General features: G+C 44.0%; 1 protein-coding gene across 1 annotated transcript in view; it reads left to right on the top strand.

The window, feature by feature from the left end:
* The window catches only part of LOC142785166 (phospholipid-transporting ATPase ABCA3-like), a 51,505-nt gene that overhangs the window by 5,722 nt on the left and 23,225 nt on the right, over nt 1-22,558 (top strand). The window contains exons 4-12 of the mRNA XM_075883621.1: nt 4,972-5,278; nt 10,871-11,119; nt 14,902-15,090; nt 16,439-16,623; nt 17,367-17,492; nt 18,017-18,134; nt 20,311-20,465; nt 20,564-20,719; nt 22,196-22,368. Coding sequence (XP_075739736.1) covers nt 4,972-5,278; nt 10,871-11,119; nt 14,902-15,090; nt 16,439-16,623; nt 17,367-17,492; nt 18,017-18,134; nt 20,311-20,465; nt 20,564-20,719; nt 22,196-22,368 — 1,658 coding nt within the window. The remainder of the gene's footprint in view (nt 1-4,971; nt 5,279-10,870; nt 11,120-14,901; nt 15,091-16,438; nt 16,624-17,366; nt 17,493-18,016; nt 18,135-20,310; nt 20,466-20,563; nt 20,720-22,195; nt 22,369-22,558) is intronic.

Raw genomic sequence — 22,558 nt, 5'->3', positions numbered from 1 at the left:
TCATTACTGTGATAGCTGTCTCAGATCACCTCCAACCGGTTTTCCGCCATCGTTGTGTATGCGATGTTCCGTAGAATGTACTGGTGTAACCAGCTCTAGTCGCCCACTGCATGATTTACGATGTTAATACCAGTTAAAGCTGGGAAGAATACCAGTAGGGAGGCACCAGTAAAAACTGGGAGGTATGTGTTTGCCAAGAAACTCTAGTGGTTGCTAAGCATGAAGGGCGTCGCGTTGCCTCACCATTTCGCGGTCGATGGCGCCAAAGTGAAAGAACACCGACGTATTAAATATGCGTGAATGTTTAAGAACACTGGGCGGATAAAATTATTCTGGAGTTTCTTACAGTAACGTTCCCCAAAATATTTTGAGTGCTAGAAATGTGCTGCATGGCACAATCACCTCGACCAAGGTGCAGAAAGAAAAACGAGAAGAAAGGGTGCGGACGTAGTGATTTATTTTTCATAATCACCAACAAGCCTAAAGGCTAATTAATCTGCACCCCCAGAGCTTTCCACTTGTTGGGTCCCCTCGGGCTTCGATTGCCAAATCAGCACTGTATTTTGAAGGCGCTCTTCTTGTGTGATGCTGCCGCCCGACTTCCGTACTCCATTATGACGTTGTACACAATGTTGGCGATTATTGCTCAATGATTTGTAGTTACCTCGAGTAAAATAAGTCTTTATCAAGGTGTCTAGCAGGAACTGGCGTGTACCACGTGAGGGTCATTTTATTATTAGATGGGTTTATAGGTGCGCTTGAACTTCCGCAGGAACGGTAAGTTCAGATTGAAATTCAGCTAGCTACACCTAGAAGTTCTGAATGGGAACGTCATTTGGTCGAAAGAGGAAACGGCAATTTTTGAGACCATTTGAATTGGTGCAGTAGAGTCAGTTTGCGTGCCCTAAAAAAGCAACTTCAGAAGGTTCACATCCAGCACACTATACTTCGCGATAACGATGCAAACGTTGCAAAGTGAAATCTGTTTGATGTCAAGTCACATCTGTTTTATTACTTTCACTCAGCAACTGCACATCTTTTAATGGCACAGATTGCGCGCCACAGTCGCTTAGAAACAACTGGTGCAGACCTGTTGGGGCGATAGTAAAATGAACTCACACCTTCCCTTATTCTTGTTTCCAAGTTACAAAATCACAAATAAAATAATCAGGGTGACCTGGAACACACCGAGGGAATAGACAACAAAACGACACAGACCGGTGATGAGTTTGTTGAAAACCAGGAAGTGTACGGATTTGTTTTGCGATCTTTCGTTTGGTCGTATCAGAACAAACCGATGCAAAGCGATGTCGTCAAAGAGGTAAGCAGCAAGTAAAATGACGGAATTCGGCGCTGTATTATTATGTGGAATAATCTTTCATCGTGAACCGCAGCTAGTTCAGCTGACCTTTGCTGCTGCTGCCTAAAAAATTACTTTCTAGTGATAAATTGACTTCCTACGCTCAGTTTTGGTTTTTCCTCCCGGTCTCCTATTTCAATCTAGTTCCAGTTCGTACTTCACTTTTTGTTACTTTCCTTTTCAGTTCGCGCCATAGCTTACCTCTGTGACAAAACAAGCAAATTCTATATCAAAGCTTGAGCTCCAAGGAAACATAAGTCGTAAGTGATGGGGAATATGATCGCCGTCATGTCTCACTACATTTGCTGGGCGGAGAGTGCGACCAGGAGATGCAAATTAATATTCACCGGAGCACGTTGGATTTAAAGGGACTGACAACATCCCAGAACCTCAAATGATGTGACCTCACGGATGGGAAGATTTTTTGCCGCATTGACTCAAATGAACCCTGTTTTTTTTTTCATGAGAGGGTGCTTTGTATGTTTATCTCTTCATTGAAAGCCACGAAAAACGACCTGTAATGCTTCTTGCGGCAAATTATGAACGATCTGATGTCTCCGGACCACGTGGCCATGGACTGCCGTACGTGGGCGACAACTTTAAATGCGAAGCGTTTCTTAGCGAACTTCGGACCCTTTGAGCATTATCTATCTATCTATCTATCTATCTATCTATCTATCTATCTATCTATCTATCTATCTATCTATCTATCTATCTATCTATCTATCTATCTATCTATCTATCTATCTATCTATCTATCTATCTATCTATCTATCTATCTATCTATCTATCTATCTATCTATCTATCTATCTATCTATCTATCTATCTATCTATCTATCTATCTATCTATCTATCTATCTATCTATCTATCTATCTATCTACGACATTTAGTTCTCCTGGCCGTTTTCATAATGATATCGATACGAAACTTGGTATGGCATAACATGACCTAATGAAGTTTGTATTTGACTAGTCAAATACAAACTTCATTACTTCACATGAGACGTCATGATCCTGCAGTAGTGGTAGTTTCGTTCACCAGGCATATTGCAAAAGCTGGTATGGTATGACATGACAGTCCGGTGAACACAAGAGACAGACCCTAACATGAAAATTATGACATGCGTGTCATGTAACACGTGACTGCATGCCACGCTCATGATTCACTCGCGGCCGTTTCGCTGGCGTCACATGTACCACATATGGTATAACAGTACGTGAATGGATGACGAAGGTATGTGACTGGTGCAAACATGATAATCATTAGATGCGTGTCATGTGATAACATGACAACATGCCACAGTCAAGGCGCTAGTACATGGCAACGTGACGCGGTGCGCGTGCTCAACGGCGTTCGTTTCGTCGCGTCACGCCGACGGTGCCTCGCCAGGCACCGGTGCTGCCATATACTCGCAGGCGTGCTCCACTCTGCGTTGCTTTGACGCGTGCGCGTTTCAGCGTATCCGGCGTCACTCCGTCACGAAAAAAGGGGGACGTACTGTTGTCTGGGTAGCACATCGGCGCCAAATGCAGCATGTCGCGTTTCGCACCGGTTACCGTCGCACCGCGCCAATGAACGCTGGTCGCACCTGGCGTCAGACTATATAGAATGCTCGCGTTTCGCTAACGTAGCGTCGCTATGCCCAGCGTGCGCGCACGTCAACACTTATGATGCGCTCGCGGCCGTTTTGCTAGCTCCACATATACCAAATTTGGTGTTACGTGACGTCAATGGATGACGATATATATGACTGGTGCAAACAAGATAATACTGACACGCGTGTGATGTAAGAACATGACAACATGCCACGCTCATTGCGTGCTCGCGGCCGTTTCGCTAGCTCCACTTATAATAACTTTGGTATCACGTGACGTGATTAGATGACGAATGTAAACAACACATCCAAACATGATAATCACGACACGGAAGTCATGTACGCATCATTACCTCCACCTCATAACGTTGTGCTGATTTTAAACTGACATATTAACATTTCCTATTCGTGCTGCGCATATCATCGATTTCCACCGTACGTGGGATCTGCCAATTTTTTTCAATAGTATTCAAGTATTGTTTGTTTTGTTATATCAAAACATGTTACTCCACAAAAATGTCAATATAAACCTGTGTTATCTTCATGCATTAAAGTAGCACTTCCTTCGTGTGACGTAATGACCCTATGATCATCAGCGCGTCTTGAGCTACATTTCAGCATGCTCATGCCACCATGCACGCAATTTCCAGGTCGCTAAGATTTTGGAGTGGCCCCACTGCGGTGGTATAGTGGCTAAGGTACTCGGCTGCTGACCCGCAGGTCGTGGGATCGTATCCCGGTGGCGGCGGCTGCATTTTCGATGGAGACGGCAATGTTGTAGGCCCGTGTGCTCAGATGTGGTTGCACGTTAAAGAACCCTAGGTGGTCGAAATATTCGGAGCTCACCACTACGGCGTCTCTCATTATCATATGATGGTTTTGGGACATTAAACCCTACATATCAATCAAGATTTTGGAGTGACGTAGTTTGGCCACCTACACTTCTTCTCAGAAACGACGTGCACTGCTACTCAGCATCACCAGATGTTTTGGATGGTTTAGCTTGGTTCGTGTACTGAGACAGCAGCAACGCCGGGGCACGCCAGACATGACACAGGTGCACGAAGCATGTTGCTAATACAGAGGTGTATGATGTCATGTCATCTCAACGTAATAGCGTGTTGTTTTTGAAAACAGTCGGAAATTCGAAATCACGATGGTCAAGCATAGTTACAGGAACTCCAGCGAAAGCAGAACGACGACAGCTTTCTCAAATTGCGAGAAGGGCTGGTGGCGTCTCTATAAATTCTCAATGTTGATGGAGCAAAGGTACATCTGCGTTTAGAGCCTCTCATGCAACTAAGTTCTTGTGATATTACCTTCCGCAGGTACAAATACTGCTGAGAGAGATATTAAGTGTGAATACACTTTATAAGCGACCCCAAACCATCCACTGCCGTCGGCGGCGTCCGCAGTCTTCTCTCTATCTTTAAAAGAAAGAGGACTTGGCGGGCCGCAGCGCAACGCTCTACCGAATAAGCCACGGACGCGACGCTGATATCGGTGTCGCTCCTCTGCTCTCCTCGCTCGCTACAGCTGCGCGCCCACCCCTCTCTCTCGCGCGCCCGCCTTCTCTCTCTGTTTCCCGTCGAGAGCGGGTCGTGAGGGGGAGTAAAGTTAAAATCCGTTGGCATTCGCCAATGAGTTAACGTAAACTCCCCCGTGTGATCAAATTGCGATTCCCAGGAAACATTACACCATAAAGGCACCATAGTGTGAATAATACATATAATAGTGCGAATTATTAAATACCCCTCTCAGCATCCCCCCGTGTATTCGAACTTAACCACGTTCACCCTCGGGGAAATGCTTGGGAGTTTTTTTTCTATTACACCGCAAAAAATAGATCAAGAAACGTTTCATCTTGGTCCCCTTAGGATAAAGTTCCGAGAGACCTGCGCTGTATGTATATTTTTATCGGAGAGCGTTAGATCTTCTGCAAATATTGTTACAATTTTTATTCTACGTACGTGTCTACAAGCGGCTTTTAAGAGGTTTCTGCACTTTGTCCGCAGGTCAACTATCCACAACGCCTTCTGTCGCAACCCGAGGGGCCCTCGAAGGAAGAGCGCTTCCCCGAGGTGAACACGCTGCTGCCCATCATGGGCGCCCTGCAGCAGCGGCACCTCGAGTACCAGTCAATTAGGCACAATCGCACCACGAGCCGGATGCGGCCCGTGCTCCTACAGCGATTCCCGTACCCGGCCTACATAGAGCACAAGGACACCAAGAACTACGCGCTCGTACTGACGCGGTTCTGCGTCGGAATGCTGGTTCCGTTCGCCGTCTTCGTTGCTAGACTCAGCGAGGAGAAAACGTCTGGTGCGAACAAAGCTTTTTCTTTTCATGCGGACTTTTATGACTTGCGAACATATGTTTTATATTTTCTTGTGTATCTTTCTGCCGTTTTGGAAGGGCTCTTATAGGGGCCTGAAGAACAGGTATTGGGATAACGAGAGCCTCCAAGTTGAAGGAATGTTTACTCCAGGTAGTGCGCGTGTTTAGAAAAAGTGGTGAACGATTCAGAGTACTTGGTAGTCTACTATGGATTAGCCCAAAGCCGTCCCGGCGGCCAAGACTTGTGCCTAGAAAATGTGGGTAACGATTTAGAGCACAAGGTATACTCTACTATGGGAGAGCTCAAAGTCGTCGCGTGGTTCTCAATGTCTGAGTAAGCGTTGGAAGATATTTGATTGTTTAAAAAAAGTGGTTAATGATTTAGAGTACTTGATACTCTACTATGAGTGTGCTTGATGTCGTCCCGTAGCGGAAATTGTGTTTATAAGAAGGTGTTAACGATTTTGAGTATGGCCTGAAACTGCGCCATATTGCTGTGTAGGAAGCAGATTTCGGCATCACGCGCGAAGAGCACGACACCATCGAGTGCATAGAAGAGGTCCCCCTATTTGCGCCGCTTTTCATTTCTTGTGATACACTCTATCAGGGGTTTGTAGACGATTTGCTGTTTCTGAAGTGATGATCTGGTATATTCTCAAGGTCACTTCTTACATTACATCGCCATATTTGATTCCTAATTAAGAACACATGACCATTATTATTGCCTGCAGAATTGGAGTGTATAGCCTCTAAAAGGGTGTAAGATTCAATTTATTTGTATCTTGCAACGTGGCTTCTAAGTACTTAGATGGCGGCACAATTGGCCGATGGTGCCGATGGGCTGATGGTGCATTCCGGGCTCAATAACAGGCCAGGGAGTCCGAGTGCTGGCAGCAACTGCGCGTACCCATGATTCGGCAAATTTTCAAGCCGCTCTAGATCGCGAACGCGAATGCAAGCGCTGGTGGCCGGCGGATGCTGCAGAACCACACAATCGAGTTACCTTGCCATGTCAAACGCTTGCACCAACGCGAAGTGGTGGCGTCAATGTGGTGATTGTGGGTACGCGTTCGCTGGTAGTTTCTGCAGCTGTCGTCTCTGACCACTGGAGTCACAGGTGACGTCTGTGACCACCTGTGGTTCGAAAACAACCACTGTGATTGACGCGTTGTAGAACGAACTTAACCACTCATTACAGTACTGAATGACAGTGAAAATGCAAGGTATATGTGCTGCACGTGAAATAAGCATTGTGGTAACCCCAAGACAAACAACGGGTGTGTGACTTCATTAAGAAGAACGAACTTGCAACGAATAATGGTGAAAGCCCCGCCATGGTGGTCTAGTGGCCAAGGTACTCGGCTGCTGAGCGTCAGATCACGAGATCGAAACCCTGTTGCAGCGGCTGCTTTTTTGATGGAGGTGAAAAGCCTGTAGGCCCGTGTGTCAGATTTGGCTGCACGTTAAAGAACCCCAGGTAGTCGAAATTTTCGGAGCCCACCAATACGGCATCTTTCATAAGCATATGGCGGTTTTGGGACGTCAAACTGCACATGACCGTCTATCAATATTTGTGAAAGGCTTCAGGGCTACGTCGGCTTGAAAGCACTGCTAAACACCATAGCCGCACGTTTTAGCTTTCGCTGGTTCACGATTTGTATGGAGGGCTTGGCTATGCTTTTTTATTGTATGGTAATAATAGGAAGTTTAAATTGGAGATCGCTACTACGTAATCGATAATGCTGAAATTTACTTGAGCTAGTGCAGCTTTCGCATATGGCTGTATTGTGTGTAATGGGTACAATACCATAAACTACAAGCAATTGTGCAGGTGAAATGTCTTTGAACTGGCTATGCACCCGATACGTAGTCTTAAGGGAAAACGCGCAGTAGGCTGTGGGCTTTTTTAATGGCTCGCCGGCTTTACAGCACAAAGTCATTATAATAATCACTTGTTCCGACACCCGATGGAAAGTTATACGCTTGAACCACGCGACATTAATGCGACATTGCATGTTGCATTACGAATCCTGTGTACAGAAAGCGTTTATACATCTTGTAAAATGCTTTCACTGAATTTCCAACCAGCGGAAGGTACCTCCAGTTTTTTTTAAGCAGATACGTGGCTGTGTGGTAGAACATTTACTGGTTCCACAAACGACCCAGGTGAATTTAATCCTCACTTAGGGCCAGCAAATTTGATTTTTTATTTTATTTGACTTTTCTCAATATATTTGATGACGGACAAGGTATTTTTTCCCCACAACCGACCCCGGCACTAGAATTTCTGCGATATGAGTTTTTTAACGCTACCGTTCATTTATACGAAATTGAGATGCTTCCCTTCATGTTAAGCGACATTGTCCATCAAGAACAATTCTATTGCCAGTACTTGGGGTTCATCGCGTGAGTTGTACGCAACCCATATGGCATACCAAATAATCACATGTTCATCAAAAAATTTAAGGGTGCTATAATCGGCACATCTGAAATAATGACATAGATATATTACGAGTTTGAATAATGAGTTCCTGTTATTTGTTTAAATACACTGAACTGAATGCTACCAGGTATTCTGCATGAGTGCGTGATACAGCAGAAAAAAAAGCTGAGGTGTTGCGTGTGCCGAAGCTGGATAACGGCGAAAACGGGGTCACTGGGGCTGAGCGTGTTCGCGCATGTGGCACGAGCTTGAACCGCGTCCCCAGAGGAGCCCACTTTCCTTCCATTAAATGAAAAGAGCAGTCCACTCGAACGCAGCAGAAGGTGAAATTTTTGTATAATCAAGAGCTTACTATGCATGTTGTTCGAAAAACACGTTGTGAAAGCCGTCACTACTAAGTGCTATGCCATAACTTTCAGGCTCCGAAATATGACTGCAGTATGACATAGGTAGCTTCTGGCTGGTAATTTGAGCATCTTTTTACAAGTAAATGATTATCAAGTTTCAACGAAAAGCGGCTATCACTTACATTGGCTACAGTATAATTGCTCTAAAGCAGTTTCACTCGTTGCTAAATGCATGGAGTAATTAGTTTGCACGCAGAAAATTAGTTTGCTTTATATATTTTGTCATTGTATCTGAACCATCTAAATTCCCTTTCTGGCGACATATCCAGCTATGTACCATCACTACATTTTTTTAGTGGCGCATTGTGCGTTATCGACTAGTTAGGAACCTTACTTAAAATAAATAAATTGAAGAGTGTAAGTACATAAGGGCAATGCATGGAAGGAATTGCTGCGGTAAGTTTTCTGAGTAACACGACTTAACACTTCAATGTAAAACGTTGCTAATTCATGCTTCGTTAGCGTTGGCACTCAGCCTGCCTTTTTTTTAGAATTTTTTGCTTGTAGTACTATTTTTTTCTAGAAATACCGTGTTTCTAAGTAAACTTATAACTTACGTGCAATGGCCTTCTTTTTATAGAAAAAATTACAGCTAGCACAAGTGGCGCAAGTTTGAAGGAAATAGCTGCGCTGGTGGCCAACTGACCTTCAAACTTTTTGCTTGTAATGCTGAAGGTATGGTCACAGTAGTACTAAGTAGGGTCCCACATGGTAATTCACCCATTTGGATCGATTCGCCCCACTACGTAATTCTTGTATGATTTTGGCGGGGACTATAGCTGTTACGTGGTTTCGGTCGGGAACGTGGCACTTGACATGTAATATGATGTTGCGCGAACATAGCGACGTGACTGATTATTACGGGCGTTACGTGATTTGAGCCAAACTACAGTTGTTCTTCGATACGACATAATTTTTCGTCAAGTGACACGCTTTTACCCGACACCGACACCATGTCATTTTAGTCGCGTGTGTATGTCTTGTGATGTTACACAATAGTGGTTACATGATTAGTTGTTATACGCAGTTTTTTGTGGCAACAAGTCATGAAACTGGCGGTTACGTGATATTTAGTTACGTTACTATTGACACGTAACCAAGTGACATCAGTGCCCGTGTCCCTGATGTCACTTTGATACGTGATAGCACATAATTTTAGTAACGTTATGACATGTGATTTTTAGCCGTGTCACTAAGCTTTATCTGACATCATATTTATTTCTGTCTTGTGACTTCTTTTCGCATGAGATTTCTCGCTTTTAGTGAAATGACCAGATGCTTCGTGATATTGCGCGTATATATATTCGGGACGTGAGGAGTTGCTACGTGAGGATGCGTTACTTTAGTCTCGTGACTCGATTTTTACTTGATTTTAGTCACGTCACTTGTTACGTGATGTTACGTTATTTTGGCCATTTGACTATTGTTACATAACATTGTGTAATATTTGGTTACGTGATTACAGGTACTTGATGTGGAATTTTTGTCTGCTCACTAAGTAGTTAAGTGGTGTTGCACGTTAAATATTTGTCAACCCTAGTTTCCTACTTCTCTATCTTAACGAATCGGAGGACGTGAAAGACGGAAGTGGAGTACGAAGCGAGCGCATGTCACTGATGGTTTCACGATATATGCTCTTTCCACTACATGGCCCTGAGCCGTGCTCCCAGTTCGGGCTGCTGAATCCACGTCTTTTCCTTTTCTCAACCTCTCTTTTTTCTCACTACGCGGTACAATAACAGGCTTAAGCAGTTGAACTGTTGAAACTCACACGCCTAAGACTACTAGAAGTCAAAAGCCATCCTCTTTTTATAATTACTCTTCGTCTTCTGTATGTACTGTACTGACCCTATCTCGATACGTTTTCTGCAGCCTAAATGGCTTTGCATGGTCTCGGTGATCGGCCTGTTTTCGGCACCAAACGCCGATGTCGCGAGATGATGTCCTTATATGAGGCCATGGTGACGACATTGCGGTGTTACAGGGACTCTCTGACGTTACATCTTTCTGCTTAAGTGACAGCATGTCTTGTCACAATGAAACTTTGGAACCATCGGTACGCCATCGGCCCACGTACGGGTACATGAATATCACGTTAGTTTTGACAGTTTATTATCACTTGGTTGGTCTTTTTCGCATCATTCGTGCTGACATCACCGTCTCGCGATGATACGGCAGGATGCATCAAATTTTTTGATTTCATGGCAAGATGAAGCATGTAAGGCTTCTTCCTTGAAACATGCTTGGTGATAAAAATCAAGGGCCTACCAATCGTTCGAAACGCATAGGGGCAAAGACGTTTCGGTGGCAATATGGAAACGTTGATCTAAGTTATCGATTGATATATGGGGCTTAATGTCCCAAAACCAGCAGGGTGATGAGAGACGCCGTAGTGGAGGGCTCCGGAAATTTCGACTACCTGGAGTTTTTTAACGTGCAGCCGTATGTGAGCACATGGGCCAACAGCATTCTGGTCTCCATCCAAAATGCAGCCGCTGCAACCAGGATTCGATCCCACGACCTGCAGGTCAGCAGCCTAGTACCTTAGCCTCTGGACTACCGTGACGGGGCTCGATCTAGGTTCTCGTAGCTGGACTAAAATGGCTCTGTGTTTCCGTGTGCGATTGTGTACAATTGGTCAGTGCTTGATTTATTTCGCCACGAGCTTCCGACCGCACGGGTTCACCTATAATTCTATATTTTAACGAGTGGTTGCCTTTCGCTCAGGTATGAAAGAGATGCTGCGCGTGGTAGGCCTCAACGATTGCGTCTACTGGGTGAGCCACTACATCAGTGGCTTCTTCATGCACCTGATCATTGTGACCCTGATGCTGCTCATTCTGTGCGTCAAGAGGAACGAAGATGGACGCGCGTTCATCCAGTTCAGCGATCCGTTCCTTTTGTCCTGCATCCTTATGTGCTTCTGCAGCTCGTGTCTCAAGCACGCCACGTTGCTCTCCATGATTTTCGCCAGTCGTGAGTATTTTTAAATGTGAAGCATTTCTTAGCGAACTTCGGCGACTTTGAGCGTATCTATCTATCTATCTATCTATCTATCTATCTATCTATCTATCTATCTATCTATCTATCTATCTATCTATCTATCTATCTATCTATCTATCTATTATCTATCTATCTATCTATCTATCTATCTATCTATCTATCTATCTATCTATCTATCTATCTATCTATCTATCTATCTATCTATCTATCTATCTATCTATCTATCTATCTATCTATCTATCTATCTATCTATCTATCTATCTATCTATCTATCTATCTATCTACCTATCTAATCTATCTCTCTATCTATCTGTCTGTCTGTCTGTCTGTCTGTCTGTCTGTCTGCCTGTCTGTCTGTCTGTCTGTGTAGCCGCCTAGGACTTCTAGCTCTCCTGGCCGTATCGGTAATGGTATTGATTCCAAAATTGGTATGGCATTAAATGATTGTATGATGAGCATAAGTGACTAGTCATAACATGAAAATCAAGACATGTACGTCATAAATGTCATGATTTACATTCATGGTCTTGCTGCTCTTGCGGTGGTTTCGTTCACATGACATGTTGTAAAACTGGTATGGTATGACATGACGGCATGGCGAACACAAGCGACAGACTGTAATATGAAACTCATGACATGGTGTCATGTAACAACATGACTACATGCCGCGCTCGTGAAGCGCTCGCGGCCGTTCCACTATCTTCGCATATGCCAAAATTAGTATTACGGGACGTGAATGGACGAAGGAGGTATGTGACTGATGCGAACATGATAATCATGAGATCCGTGTCATGTAAAAACGTGACTACATTCCACGTTCTTGATGCGCTCGCGGTCGTTTCTCTAGACTCACATATACTAGATTTGGTGTTACGGTACTTGAAAGAATGACGAAGGTATGTGACTGGTGCAAATATGATAATCATGGCCTGCGTGTTATTTATTCACATGACTACATGCCACACTCATGATGCGCTCGCCGATGTTTCGCTTGCTCTACATATACCTAATTTGGTTTCACGTGGTGTGAATAGATTACAAAAGTAAATGACACGTACAAACATGATGATCATGACATGGTTCTCATGTACGCACCTTTTACCTCCGTCTCGTAACGTTGTGCTGATTTTAAAGTGACCTAGCAAGCTTCTTCATTCGTGCTTCGCATGCCTTCTATTCCCACTGTACGATGATTCTGCCAGTTTTTTTACATGCGCTCTCTACGTCAAAAAAAATATTTGCGCATTTAACGGTATGGGAACGTATTTTACCAGGAAAGGTGTTCAATGAATTTTGTGTAGTTCTTGTTTTTTGCATTTATGGTAGCACAGCCAACATATGATCTCTACTAGACTCTTACGCAGAGGGTACAAGTAGTCGCTAGCCTGCATGATAGTGGGCAGGTCTGCTACATTATTTTCTGTCTCACATTTTCCTTGTAAGGTATATTGGGCGTGGTTAAGACTATAGGTACCAGTAAAACGTCTCAATTGTTTGTGAAGAGAAGAAAAGCTCTACAAATATCTGCTCTGAGGCAAATCCCTTTTTAACCCGACCAAGACGTGAACAAACCATACACACAAACCAAACAGCACTTGACTATCTGTGCTTATAGGGCTCTAGCTTGCTTAAGCAACCCTTCTATTATTTTCAAAAGTGTGCACTAGACTTTGGTTTTAGTCGAGGACCACATGAAATTTTTGTCTGCACCTGGTGGTTTTCTTACCACAAACTGCACCCAGTTTCGTGTTTTTAAAGATTGGTGTAGCAAAAACTGCCCAAGCTTCATGCTGTATATTATAAAGTAATGCACTAAATATTTGCTGAAAAACTTTTGCTGCTCGCTTAACTGTGGTGAAACTTAGATATAACCCAACTCGGCTCCCGTGTCTTCGCGTTTCAAACAAACTCTTCCTCGACTAAACGTTGCACTAAACTTCGCTTCAATCCGTTCTTGCAGCACCCGCGTTGACGTTAGTTTCAACTGGGTCGACGCCGTGCGCACGACTGCTGCTTCGCATCCCATCATGGTTCATAATTTTTTTGTGCTTGGATGCACAAAAATGCAATTTCAGAGTCAGCGATTCAATAGGTCACTATCTGACTATCCCTCATTTTCAAGAATGCTGTGCTACTTACATACAAGTCGGCAGAATCAGCTCTACGAAACCCTGATCTAACTGCGTTAGGTGGGAGTTTGAAATCAGGCCAGTATTGCCAACAGTTAGGCTGGACGCTGAAGAGAAAGCCTCGAGTGCAAGTAGTAATAGGTAGCGCCTGATGTGCCACATGAACCAATTCATGATGCCTATATCAAGCTAAGTAAAGCCTATGAAATCCTTGCTTCTTCAACTTATCTTATGTTCGAATCTGTATAGAATTCATCGCACATTAGAAACCGGCCCCAGGTGCTCCTGTGAGCAGACCAGCGTGCCAGCACACGCATTCTGTTCAGCCGCCATCTTGTCTTTGCAAGTTATTAGCCTGCACGCTTTTGTATTGGACGCCGACACTGCGAATCTGTCTACTATGTCGCCATGGTGTAAACACAAGACTTCAATTGGCCCGTAATGCTTAGGTGTATATTGATTTACGTGCAGCTTTATTGAATATCTTATTATTATAATATATTATATTATATTATATTATATTATATTAAATAATAAATTTCTAACAAGCAGCTCTAAAGTATTATCCGCTCAAGGTGGAAACTGCTCAGCCGGAGTTCTTGCTTGAGGTTTTGTCCCCTTTATTAACGCTCCATTTCCCAAGTTTTTGTTATCGTCCCAAAACACCACACGATTCTCAGCGCAAACCGCGCCTGGAGTTTTCGAGAAGGTTCTGGACTGTAGTAAATCATTTCGATAAGATCACGCCCACTGTGCGAACGGTACAGATTGTTCTGGAACCTACGCCACCACCAGCGATAACGCTAGAGCATTCAACGGCAAGAGTATTAATGCCGACGCGCTTCGCCGCTTGTCAGTTGTTGATCGAAGGCCGACGCTCCGTTCGCCGCTATCAGTCCGAGACTGCTATCTGTGCGAGACTGCTGCTGTAATTGGACTTTCCGTTTACCGGGCACAGGTTCGCCCAAATAAACAGTTAAAGCCCAACACGAAGTCTCCTGTCTTCGGCCACGTCACGTCCCCGTGACAATATTTATAATCACTTTATTATTTTTATGTCGTCCGTAACCAATGCCTGTAAACTATTTGCCTATATATTATTTCCTTACCTCTTTCCAGTTATACAGACACGAAATATGCAGTAAAGAGGTACCATTTCACGCCCAATAAAAGTATTACGCAGTCCGTCACGTAACTTCAGACATTGTGGCATTTTAATGAAAGGTATATGACATCAATTCCGATGGCAATATCATTCCGTGAACCACTGAGGTACTCAGCCCTTAGCTCCTGGGAGTTCGCAGTGGTGAACGCATGCACTTGCCGAAGCAGTGGGGCTTCTATATCTGTAGTCACAGACTCCCCAGAGGAGTATGAAGTGACGCTTTTAGCCAATGAGCGTGTGGGAACAGAACGTTGCAAGCGCAATGTTTACAGAGTCTCGAACGGAGCTGAAAAGCATATCGAAGACACGTGATGAACTCACCACGACGTAGAGCCGGAAGGGCCTCAATTGCACCTAAGGTCACCTAGCATTAAGTGGACAGAGTAGAAATATGGCCTAAAACTCTCAGATTTGTGGTTCTGCACACCTCGCCCTTTGCACTACCTTTTTTTCCGGCGCAGCACACACTGCGGTAGCAGCTGCCATGTTGTACTGGACCTTCAGCTGCCTGATGCCGTTCCTCGCGCTCGAGAATGCCGGTGGCCAGGGCTACCACTTCATCAAGCGAAGCCACAAATTGTTGACGCCCATCTTCCCCGGCATGAGTTTGCACTGGAGCTTCCGCGTTCTCGAGCGCTTCGAGAAGTTCGGTGAGACACTGCAACTTACTGCGTGCCTTTCGCCGTGCGCAAAATACTGAGAGGGAAATTGTGCCCACGTCTCACATTGCGTGCTGTCTTATCAATCAATCTATATATATATATATATATATATATATATATATATATATATATATATATATATATATATATATATATATATATGTGTGTGTGTGTGTGTGTGCGTGTGCGCGCGTGCACGCAGGAAGCTGTTTGAGCAGATATGCGTTGTAATATTCGCTCTGAGAAGGAAATTATCAAGGTAGTATATAGCGGTTGACACGACAGCACGAAGCTCACCGAACATATATGCAGCCTTTCACACCAGCCGATTTGCATTTCTTTTGCCTGTTTTTAGCTTCACGGAGTTGGCATTTTTTTTTCAAATAATTAATTGTGAGAGAGGGCCGCCAACAGCCTATCGAATCTTTGACGATGACTCTAATTCTACAGTTCTTCAAAAGTACGATGTAAGATCAGGTTGTGTGACCTTTTGCGAATAGCATTGTACAGGGGATCGTATCAAATAGGAAACTATTTGTCTGGACAGACGACATTGGAGGTCAGAGGGCTATCTTCTTGTTCCAGACTAAAGTTAGCTGGAAGTAAGCATTTGGTTAATTCACCGTTAGAATTCAAATTTTCAACGTGACTCAGCGCAATATACAGCTCAAGAGCACACGCAGGCGTGATCATAAGTGTGCAGACCACCGGATTCCGTGGTCAAAAGCATCGACGCGCGATCTAGCGACGAGACGCCTGTTCCGGTGTGTATGCGCGTCCCCATACTCCTCTCCCTAGAACACTGGCGATGTGTACATAAGCGGTAGAGCGCGCGTTAGGAATTCTCTCAAGGGCGTCTATAGATGGCTTTCGCTTGACTTGTAGCTTTGATTGACTCTAGTAGATGCGATGGAAGTAACAGTATCTTCAACCAGTAGTCGGGCACAACTCAACATCAGCATCCCACCACTCGTAGAGACAACGCTTTTCTTTCATTTGATAATTAGGAACAATAAAGACGAAATAACAATTAAGCAGTCCCAAACCATACCCAGTTACGCAATTTTCGCGCGATACCCACTCCCCCCCCCCCCCAATCTCACTCGGCGACGCATTTACTCGAGTTTCACCTTGGGAAAATGCGGGCGGCTTTTTGAAAGCAACGCTCGATTGCAAAATCTCTCAGACTAACAGGTACTGTTGGAAACTTAGTTACCTGCATGACTTACTCTAATTTAGATAGAAAGCTCAAGTTATATTTCCAAAATTAGTGTTGTTATCGTTGCTTTATTTTCTGAGTTCTCTGTGGTTGTTTTATGCTCTGGGGGCTTTGCAGTGCCCTTTGGGGCAAACTGGTCCAACTTCGCTAGCCACGCCGCCACACCTGACAACGTGACTCTTGCCGAGATCGTGTTCGTGGGCCTGATGTGCGACTGCTTAATTGGAGTAGTGGTCTGGTACTTGGACAACGTAATGCCTATTGGGCCCGGAATCGCCAAGCCCCTCCTGTACCCATTCAAGGTGATTGATGTCTTAGTTCATTGCGAAGCACCGTCTAATGGTCTACTCCCACAGCAGAAACAGATTTAGAGTCTTACAGCGTTTTCTCGAAGATGATACAGAGGCCACAATGATCGGCGTGTGCGTGGAAAAAGGGGAAAGGGGTGCACTGTTGTAAATTGTACCAGTTACCAAGAAAAGGACAATGCACTGTTCACTTGTCGGGTAAAAATGGCGGAGGACACTAGTAATGACTGCTCGTTCATTTCAGGTCATGTAATTGGCCGGAAATAGATGTGGCGTACTCGAGAGCCTGAATAAGGTAGACTCTTTGTAGCCAATCTGAAAATTAAGTGTTAGGGAGGAGGCCGCCATGTATGAAGTGATCAGCAGGACGACCTTACATACCTCATCACATTCACACAAACGTACATAGCTGCTGCTTTGGGGTCACTTTGAGAGGTACAAGCGAATCGTGCTGCTGAATAGATTTAATGGTGAAACTATCGATAAAAAATGTTTTTCCACAATATCGTACAGACCCTGTTTTATATTTGCCCCGTGATCCAAACCTCTACGTGAACACGAGAGAGGACCTTTAAAAGATGGCACTGTAATACATGGGTTGAACTTGAGAGGTATCCTCATCTCGTTCTTGTATGTAAAGTTTGAAAGTAAGAAATATGCGTGCAGTCTTCATAAATATTCATGAAAATAGTGCTGATCCAGCAATCATATGGTTTTCCTCCCAATATACTGCGCAGATGGAGTATTGGCTGCCCAGTATGACGTACCTCAAGGAGCCTTTGAGGTCGGCTAAAGAGGTTGCAAACTTCGAGCTGGAACCAAGAGATGAATGTGTCGCTATAGACCTCTTTCACGTCAGCAAGGCAAGCACCAATCGCCATCAACACCGCGACCCGAAGCAACCATGATATCGCTCTTACTTTCCCCTAATAAATATACTTGTATACTAGTTCTTAATAGTTTAAATTTTGCACTTGGTTGTCTTGGCGTCTCGGGGAACATTTTGAATAGTTCCATGTACTGAGAGTGTGCCAAAACAAAAACGAATTGTCTAATCACCTTCCGCTCAATTACATTCAACACAGGGCTTGCGGCGGATAAGCTTTCAGGACCGAGAAGAGCTTTCAGAACGAGATGGTCTGCTTCTAGCAGCTAGCTAAGCATAAACAGTTTTCAATCAATAGGTAAAGCAAAGAAGGGCCGCGTACATACAACTAGGCACTTCCGATATATGTTATCTCATGCAGTCATATGACCATGAAAAGTGAATACCAGTTGACATTCTGATGGACCTAATAAAAGTTGTTTTTTATTGATTCATTCACAAGTATTTACACTGCACAGAAAGGAAGTTTGACACGTCGCTTCTGATGCGTACGTGTCGCAGGATTACGATGGTGTGGAAGCCGTTCATGACGTCAGTTTGCGCATCTTCAACAACCAGATTACCGTGCTTCTTGGTCACAACGGCGCCGGCAAGACAACGTTGCTGAACATGATCACCGGTAAGTTTGACAAGGTTTTTCAGAGGCTCAATTCACGGAGCCTGCGAGCGAGTGGCGTCCACAAGCAGTACGGCGCAGGGACAGACCCACTAGATGTCTCAGCAGAGGATCAGCCACTACAGCGTTCATTTCTTTTGGTTGGTACCATGTTCCCTAGCAGTCCTGCAGAGCTTTCTCTAACCAAGCCTTTGATCTCCCATGTGGAGACGTTGAGGCTATTTAATGGCATGATTTGGCCGCAAAAGAGACACACACAAGAAAAGGAACAGTCAAACGACAAGCACAGGCGGCACAGGCGGTTGAGGCTATGCCTGACCACCAGTTCACGGGCTTACTTGGACGCCCAAATTTGGTTGCCGAGGCTGGGTATCTGCAAGGAAGTGACCAACTTTGGCTACAATATATGTCTGGAGCTCTCAATTCTTAATATTCACACTTAGTATTGCGGTTGCATAGTGGAACATGTTTCGGCGCAAATTGCATTGAATCACTATTGATTTGCCAGCGTTTTAAGATTTCCTTTGTGACGCACTCTCAGTAGATTTTTATGTTGACATGCGATACCGAGAACTTAGTACAAAGACAATAATGAATTGGAACTGCATAAATGTTAAAGCAAGTTCTCCGTTAAAGCAAGTGAACTCAATAGGGCTATATGTGTAGTACTGGCGATGCCCGAGAGGGAAGACTTGGGCTACTTCCGCACAAACTAAACATCTATTAGTGCGACTTCAAAAAGCAGCATTGCTGCTGTTTTTGAGTTCGTGTAGAAAGTTGTTTAGACATCACCTGCCACACTGGAATTTTATCGTCATTAGGCAGAGCCTCTGTTTTCTTTTTGTACGTCTTGATCTAATGCGCTTCCGATGATTCACAGATCAGAGATTTCGAGTTAACAAAACAGTGCCTTGAATTTCTGCTTTTATATGACTCCATACCTCCGTAAATTATTCCACCAGCACATTGATCATCAAGCAGAGACTCAGCTTGGGAATAAGCGCTGCGAAAACCTATTCCAAATGAAAACCCCCGTACGACGAAGCGTAGTTTTTATATGCATTGACGTGGTGTTGAAGCTCAGATACCATTACATTAAAACCATGCAACCTCTAATGCCATTATGCAACGGCGGCTTTCTACTTATGCTAATATCCACATCGATGGCAGCGAGAATGCCTTGCGATGAGCTCAATTTCAGTTAAATTACGTAAAATCATAAAAAGTGTAAAATATAAGAATAAGTGCACGGAAAAATGTTAAAATAAGGCCAAGTCTTATACAGAAGTGTGCATTTTAAAGCACACCTTCTTGTGCTTATGGAGGAATTGAAAGCAAGTTCTTTTTGTTATTTTCAAAAGTAAAATGTTTCATTAAAAGAGGGACTGCGCAAACACTTCTCACTTAAATTCTAACGAATAACTAATTTGTTCTAGACACATGAAAGAAGCTTTTACAAGCGCAATCAACTAAAACAAATCCGACAAGATAATAAATAAAACGTGAGGGCATGTTACGAAAAATATTGCTTTGACAACAGGGACACCATTGACACCATTGCAGAACAAGCCTTCATAATATACTTTCGTGCAGGGTTATATTTCTTGAAGTTATAGCAGCAGTCAAATTTTTTATTTGTAGCTTGGTTTTCAGTGTCAGTGGCACGACAACATGCTTTCTCCATTGCAGTGTTGTTCGCTTGTGAGGCAAGCTCATGCAGTGTGGAGGCAAGTTCATTGAGAACTTGCTACCCGGCATCAAATATGAGTCTGTACAGACATATTTAATTGACTGACAGCGTCACGCAAAGTAAATTTGAGGATCGTTAGAGTCACGCGCACCTGGTTGAGTGCAAGAACACATGTACGACATTGCGAGTTTATCAAGGGAAAGTTTATGACTTTTGAGGTTAAAAATGTTCTCTTTCAGTTTCACTTTCGTTCGAAAGAGGGGTCTAACACTTTTTTCTTTTATCTGCTGAAAAAAACCGCGTAAACAGAATAACTTGAGCAACATTATGACCAAATACAAAAAAAAACAAAAATACATTTTCTTCCTGGCCTCATACTTTGATATTTGCACTGGAGAAATCTCAAACCAAAGAGTAGCAGTGATATTTAGATAAGGTTCTGACACGCTGTTGGCAACAACAACGAGCTTTCTTAAACTAACATTTCAGGGTTCACTAACTCCACCTCGGGCAATGTGCTGGTGGGCGGATATGACGTCTTGACGTGCACCAAGGATGCCCGCGAAAGCATCGCCTACTGTGCTCAGGACAACATCCTGTTCGATGACCTCACCGTAGAAGAGCATCTAGTTTTCTTCGCTGTCGTAAGCTTCCCATTGCTTGTATGGTTGCATGCATCACATGGCTTCTGCGTAATCTTAACTACCACCTTGCCTGCTTGACTGTTCACTGTCATTTCCAGGTTAAGGGCACCCCATACGACAGCGTTTGGCTGGAAGTGGTCACCCTGTTGAATGAAACTGGTCTGATTCAGTACCGTTCTGATCTGGTGGACACGTTGTCCTTGGGCCAACAGCGACGCCTCTGCGCTGCTCTGGCCATCGTGTCCAAACCGAAGGTAGGGGACAAAATATGCAAACGTTGGGAATGTTGTACACCCTGTATTCAAAACAATTGTGCAGCCAGACATGGTACGATGCATACGAGCCATTCATTTTATGCCGTATCAGTGCATTGACAATGCGTTCTGTCCGGTAACAATGATTGTACCCTGTGGCGTTGTTATTGCTGAAATAGGTTCGTCTTTAACACTTCCCTTCACACTGCTGTAAGCATCAGCAATGCAATGGTACTTAGAGCACAAACAATACAATGCAGAGGTGTGTAACAATGCGAAAACCACGTTTGTAGATTCGCTCAATCTTTTTATGATATACCATGATATTGGGCTGGGGCTGCACTTGTTCAATTTATTCTTATTCTAAACGATAGAATGCCGAAGTTATGTTTCATTCTCGATAGAATAATAGCACAGAAACAGTTGTCTACCCACAGGCATATTTAATAAAGTACTGATAATTGCTTGGTAAAGCTGAAGATACGATGAAAGTGGCCGCTGTTGTCATAGTGAACTCAAGGCAGCTTCAATACACAAGTAATTCTAATTCAAGGCTATGAAACTCACTTTGGCACACACCACGTTCGTTCATACGTGAAGGTGGTGGACGAAAGTTCGATGCAGCATTGGACAAGTGGGTAACAATAGCTGCTTTCGTCCACCACTGTTGCAAACCACATGCGTTCTCATAGGCTTTGCTCTTTAAAAGCTAGCGAAGATGACTGATGCTCACAAAGGAAAAAAGCGTCATTGAAGTGCAGTAGCATAAAAATGTTAAAAACTACACCCATCCAGCACTATTAGACAAATCTTTGCCGCCTATAGAAAATTCTTACTGGCCCATTGTCATAGTTGATATTAGGTCCTTTGTTCAGTAGTCGCTCTGCCATGTTAGCTGACAAAGAGGCTGCCAGATTCCAACTGAAGCAATTGACAGTTGAAACGTCTGATATGAGAAACTAGGCTAATTAATCCAGGGAAAACACGCGCGCTGTAGAGAGAGTTAAAATAGACTTTGATTTGAGGAAACGCATTATGCGCCCAAGGTGGGTGACCTCCTTATGAAAGGTAGCCGCGGGCCTTCGCCATCTCTCGCATTCGTTGAAACATGCTTCTCTGATTCTTCAGGCCCAGGTCTGATAACTGGGCCTCCCACTGCATTTCGGTTAGTGTAGTGGCTCCAGAACGTTATTGAGAAGGAGTGGTTGATGATCCACCAATAATTTATGACTTTCTTTTAACAGTGATGAAATATGTCTTTCTAAGAAGGTTTTCCTCGCAGCTATAGGCTGTGTTTCGCTGTAAGGCTGGATTTTCACCTTCAACTCTACAGAATGTGTGACAGTGAGGGAATGTGAATTTGTGGACTGCCGCAACTTCACCAGATTTAATCGGGTGCCATTTTTTTTCTCGCGGGCTTAATGTTATCATAGCTATAGCGTGTCACTGACTAAATCGCAGTAAACAACTACCCAGGTGATCATCTTGGATGAGCCTACGGCCAACATGAACCCGGAGGGCCGCCGTGAGATGTGGGAGCTTCTCCTTAAGCTCCGTAGGAGCTGCGCGCTATTCCTCACGACCCAGCATCTTGATGAAGCGGACGTCCTGGCTGACCGCATACTCATCATAGTGAATGGCAGAATTCGGTAGGCGCCGCAGTTTTCATTGAATGTTGGGAATCTATGAGTAGCTATACCGTTCTCACGCATGTTACGAAAATCCTGACAACACAGCACAGGGATGCCTGTAATGTATTGCGCGCATGGTTTTAGAAATGGTAATGTCGCCATTTTGACTCCTTTTACTTCGGGCTGCCATGAAAAAAATGCTTATACT

This window comes from Rhipicephalus microplus, unplaced genomic scaffold (genome assembly GCF_043290135.1).
Source record: "Rhipicephalus microplus isolate Deutch F79 unplaced genomic scaffold, USDA_Rmic scaffold_18, whole genome shotgun sequence".
Classification (NCBI taxonomy): domain Eukaryota; kingdom Metazoa; phylum Arthropoda; class Arachnida; order Ixodida; family Ixodidae; genus Rhipicephalus; species Rhipicephalus microplus.
This window is presented reverse-complemented; position numbering and strand designations above follow the sequence as displayed.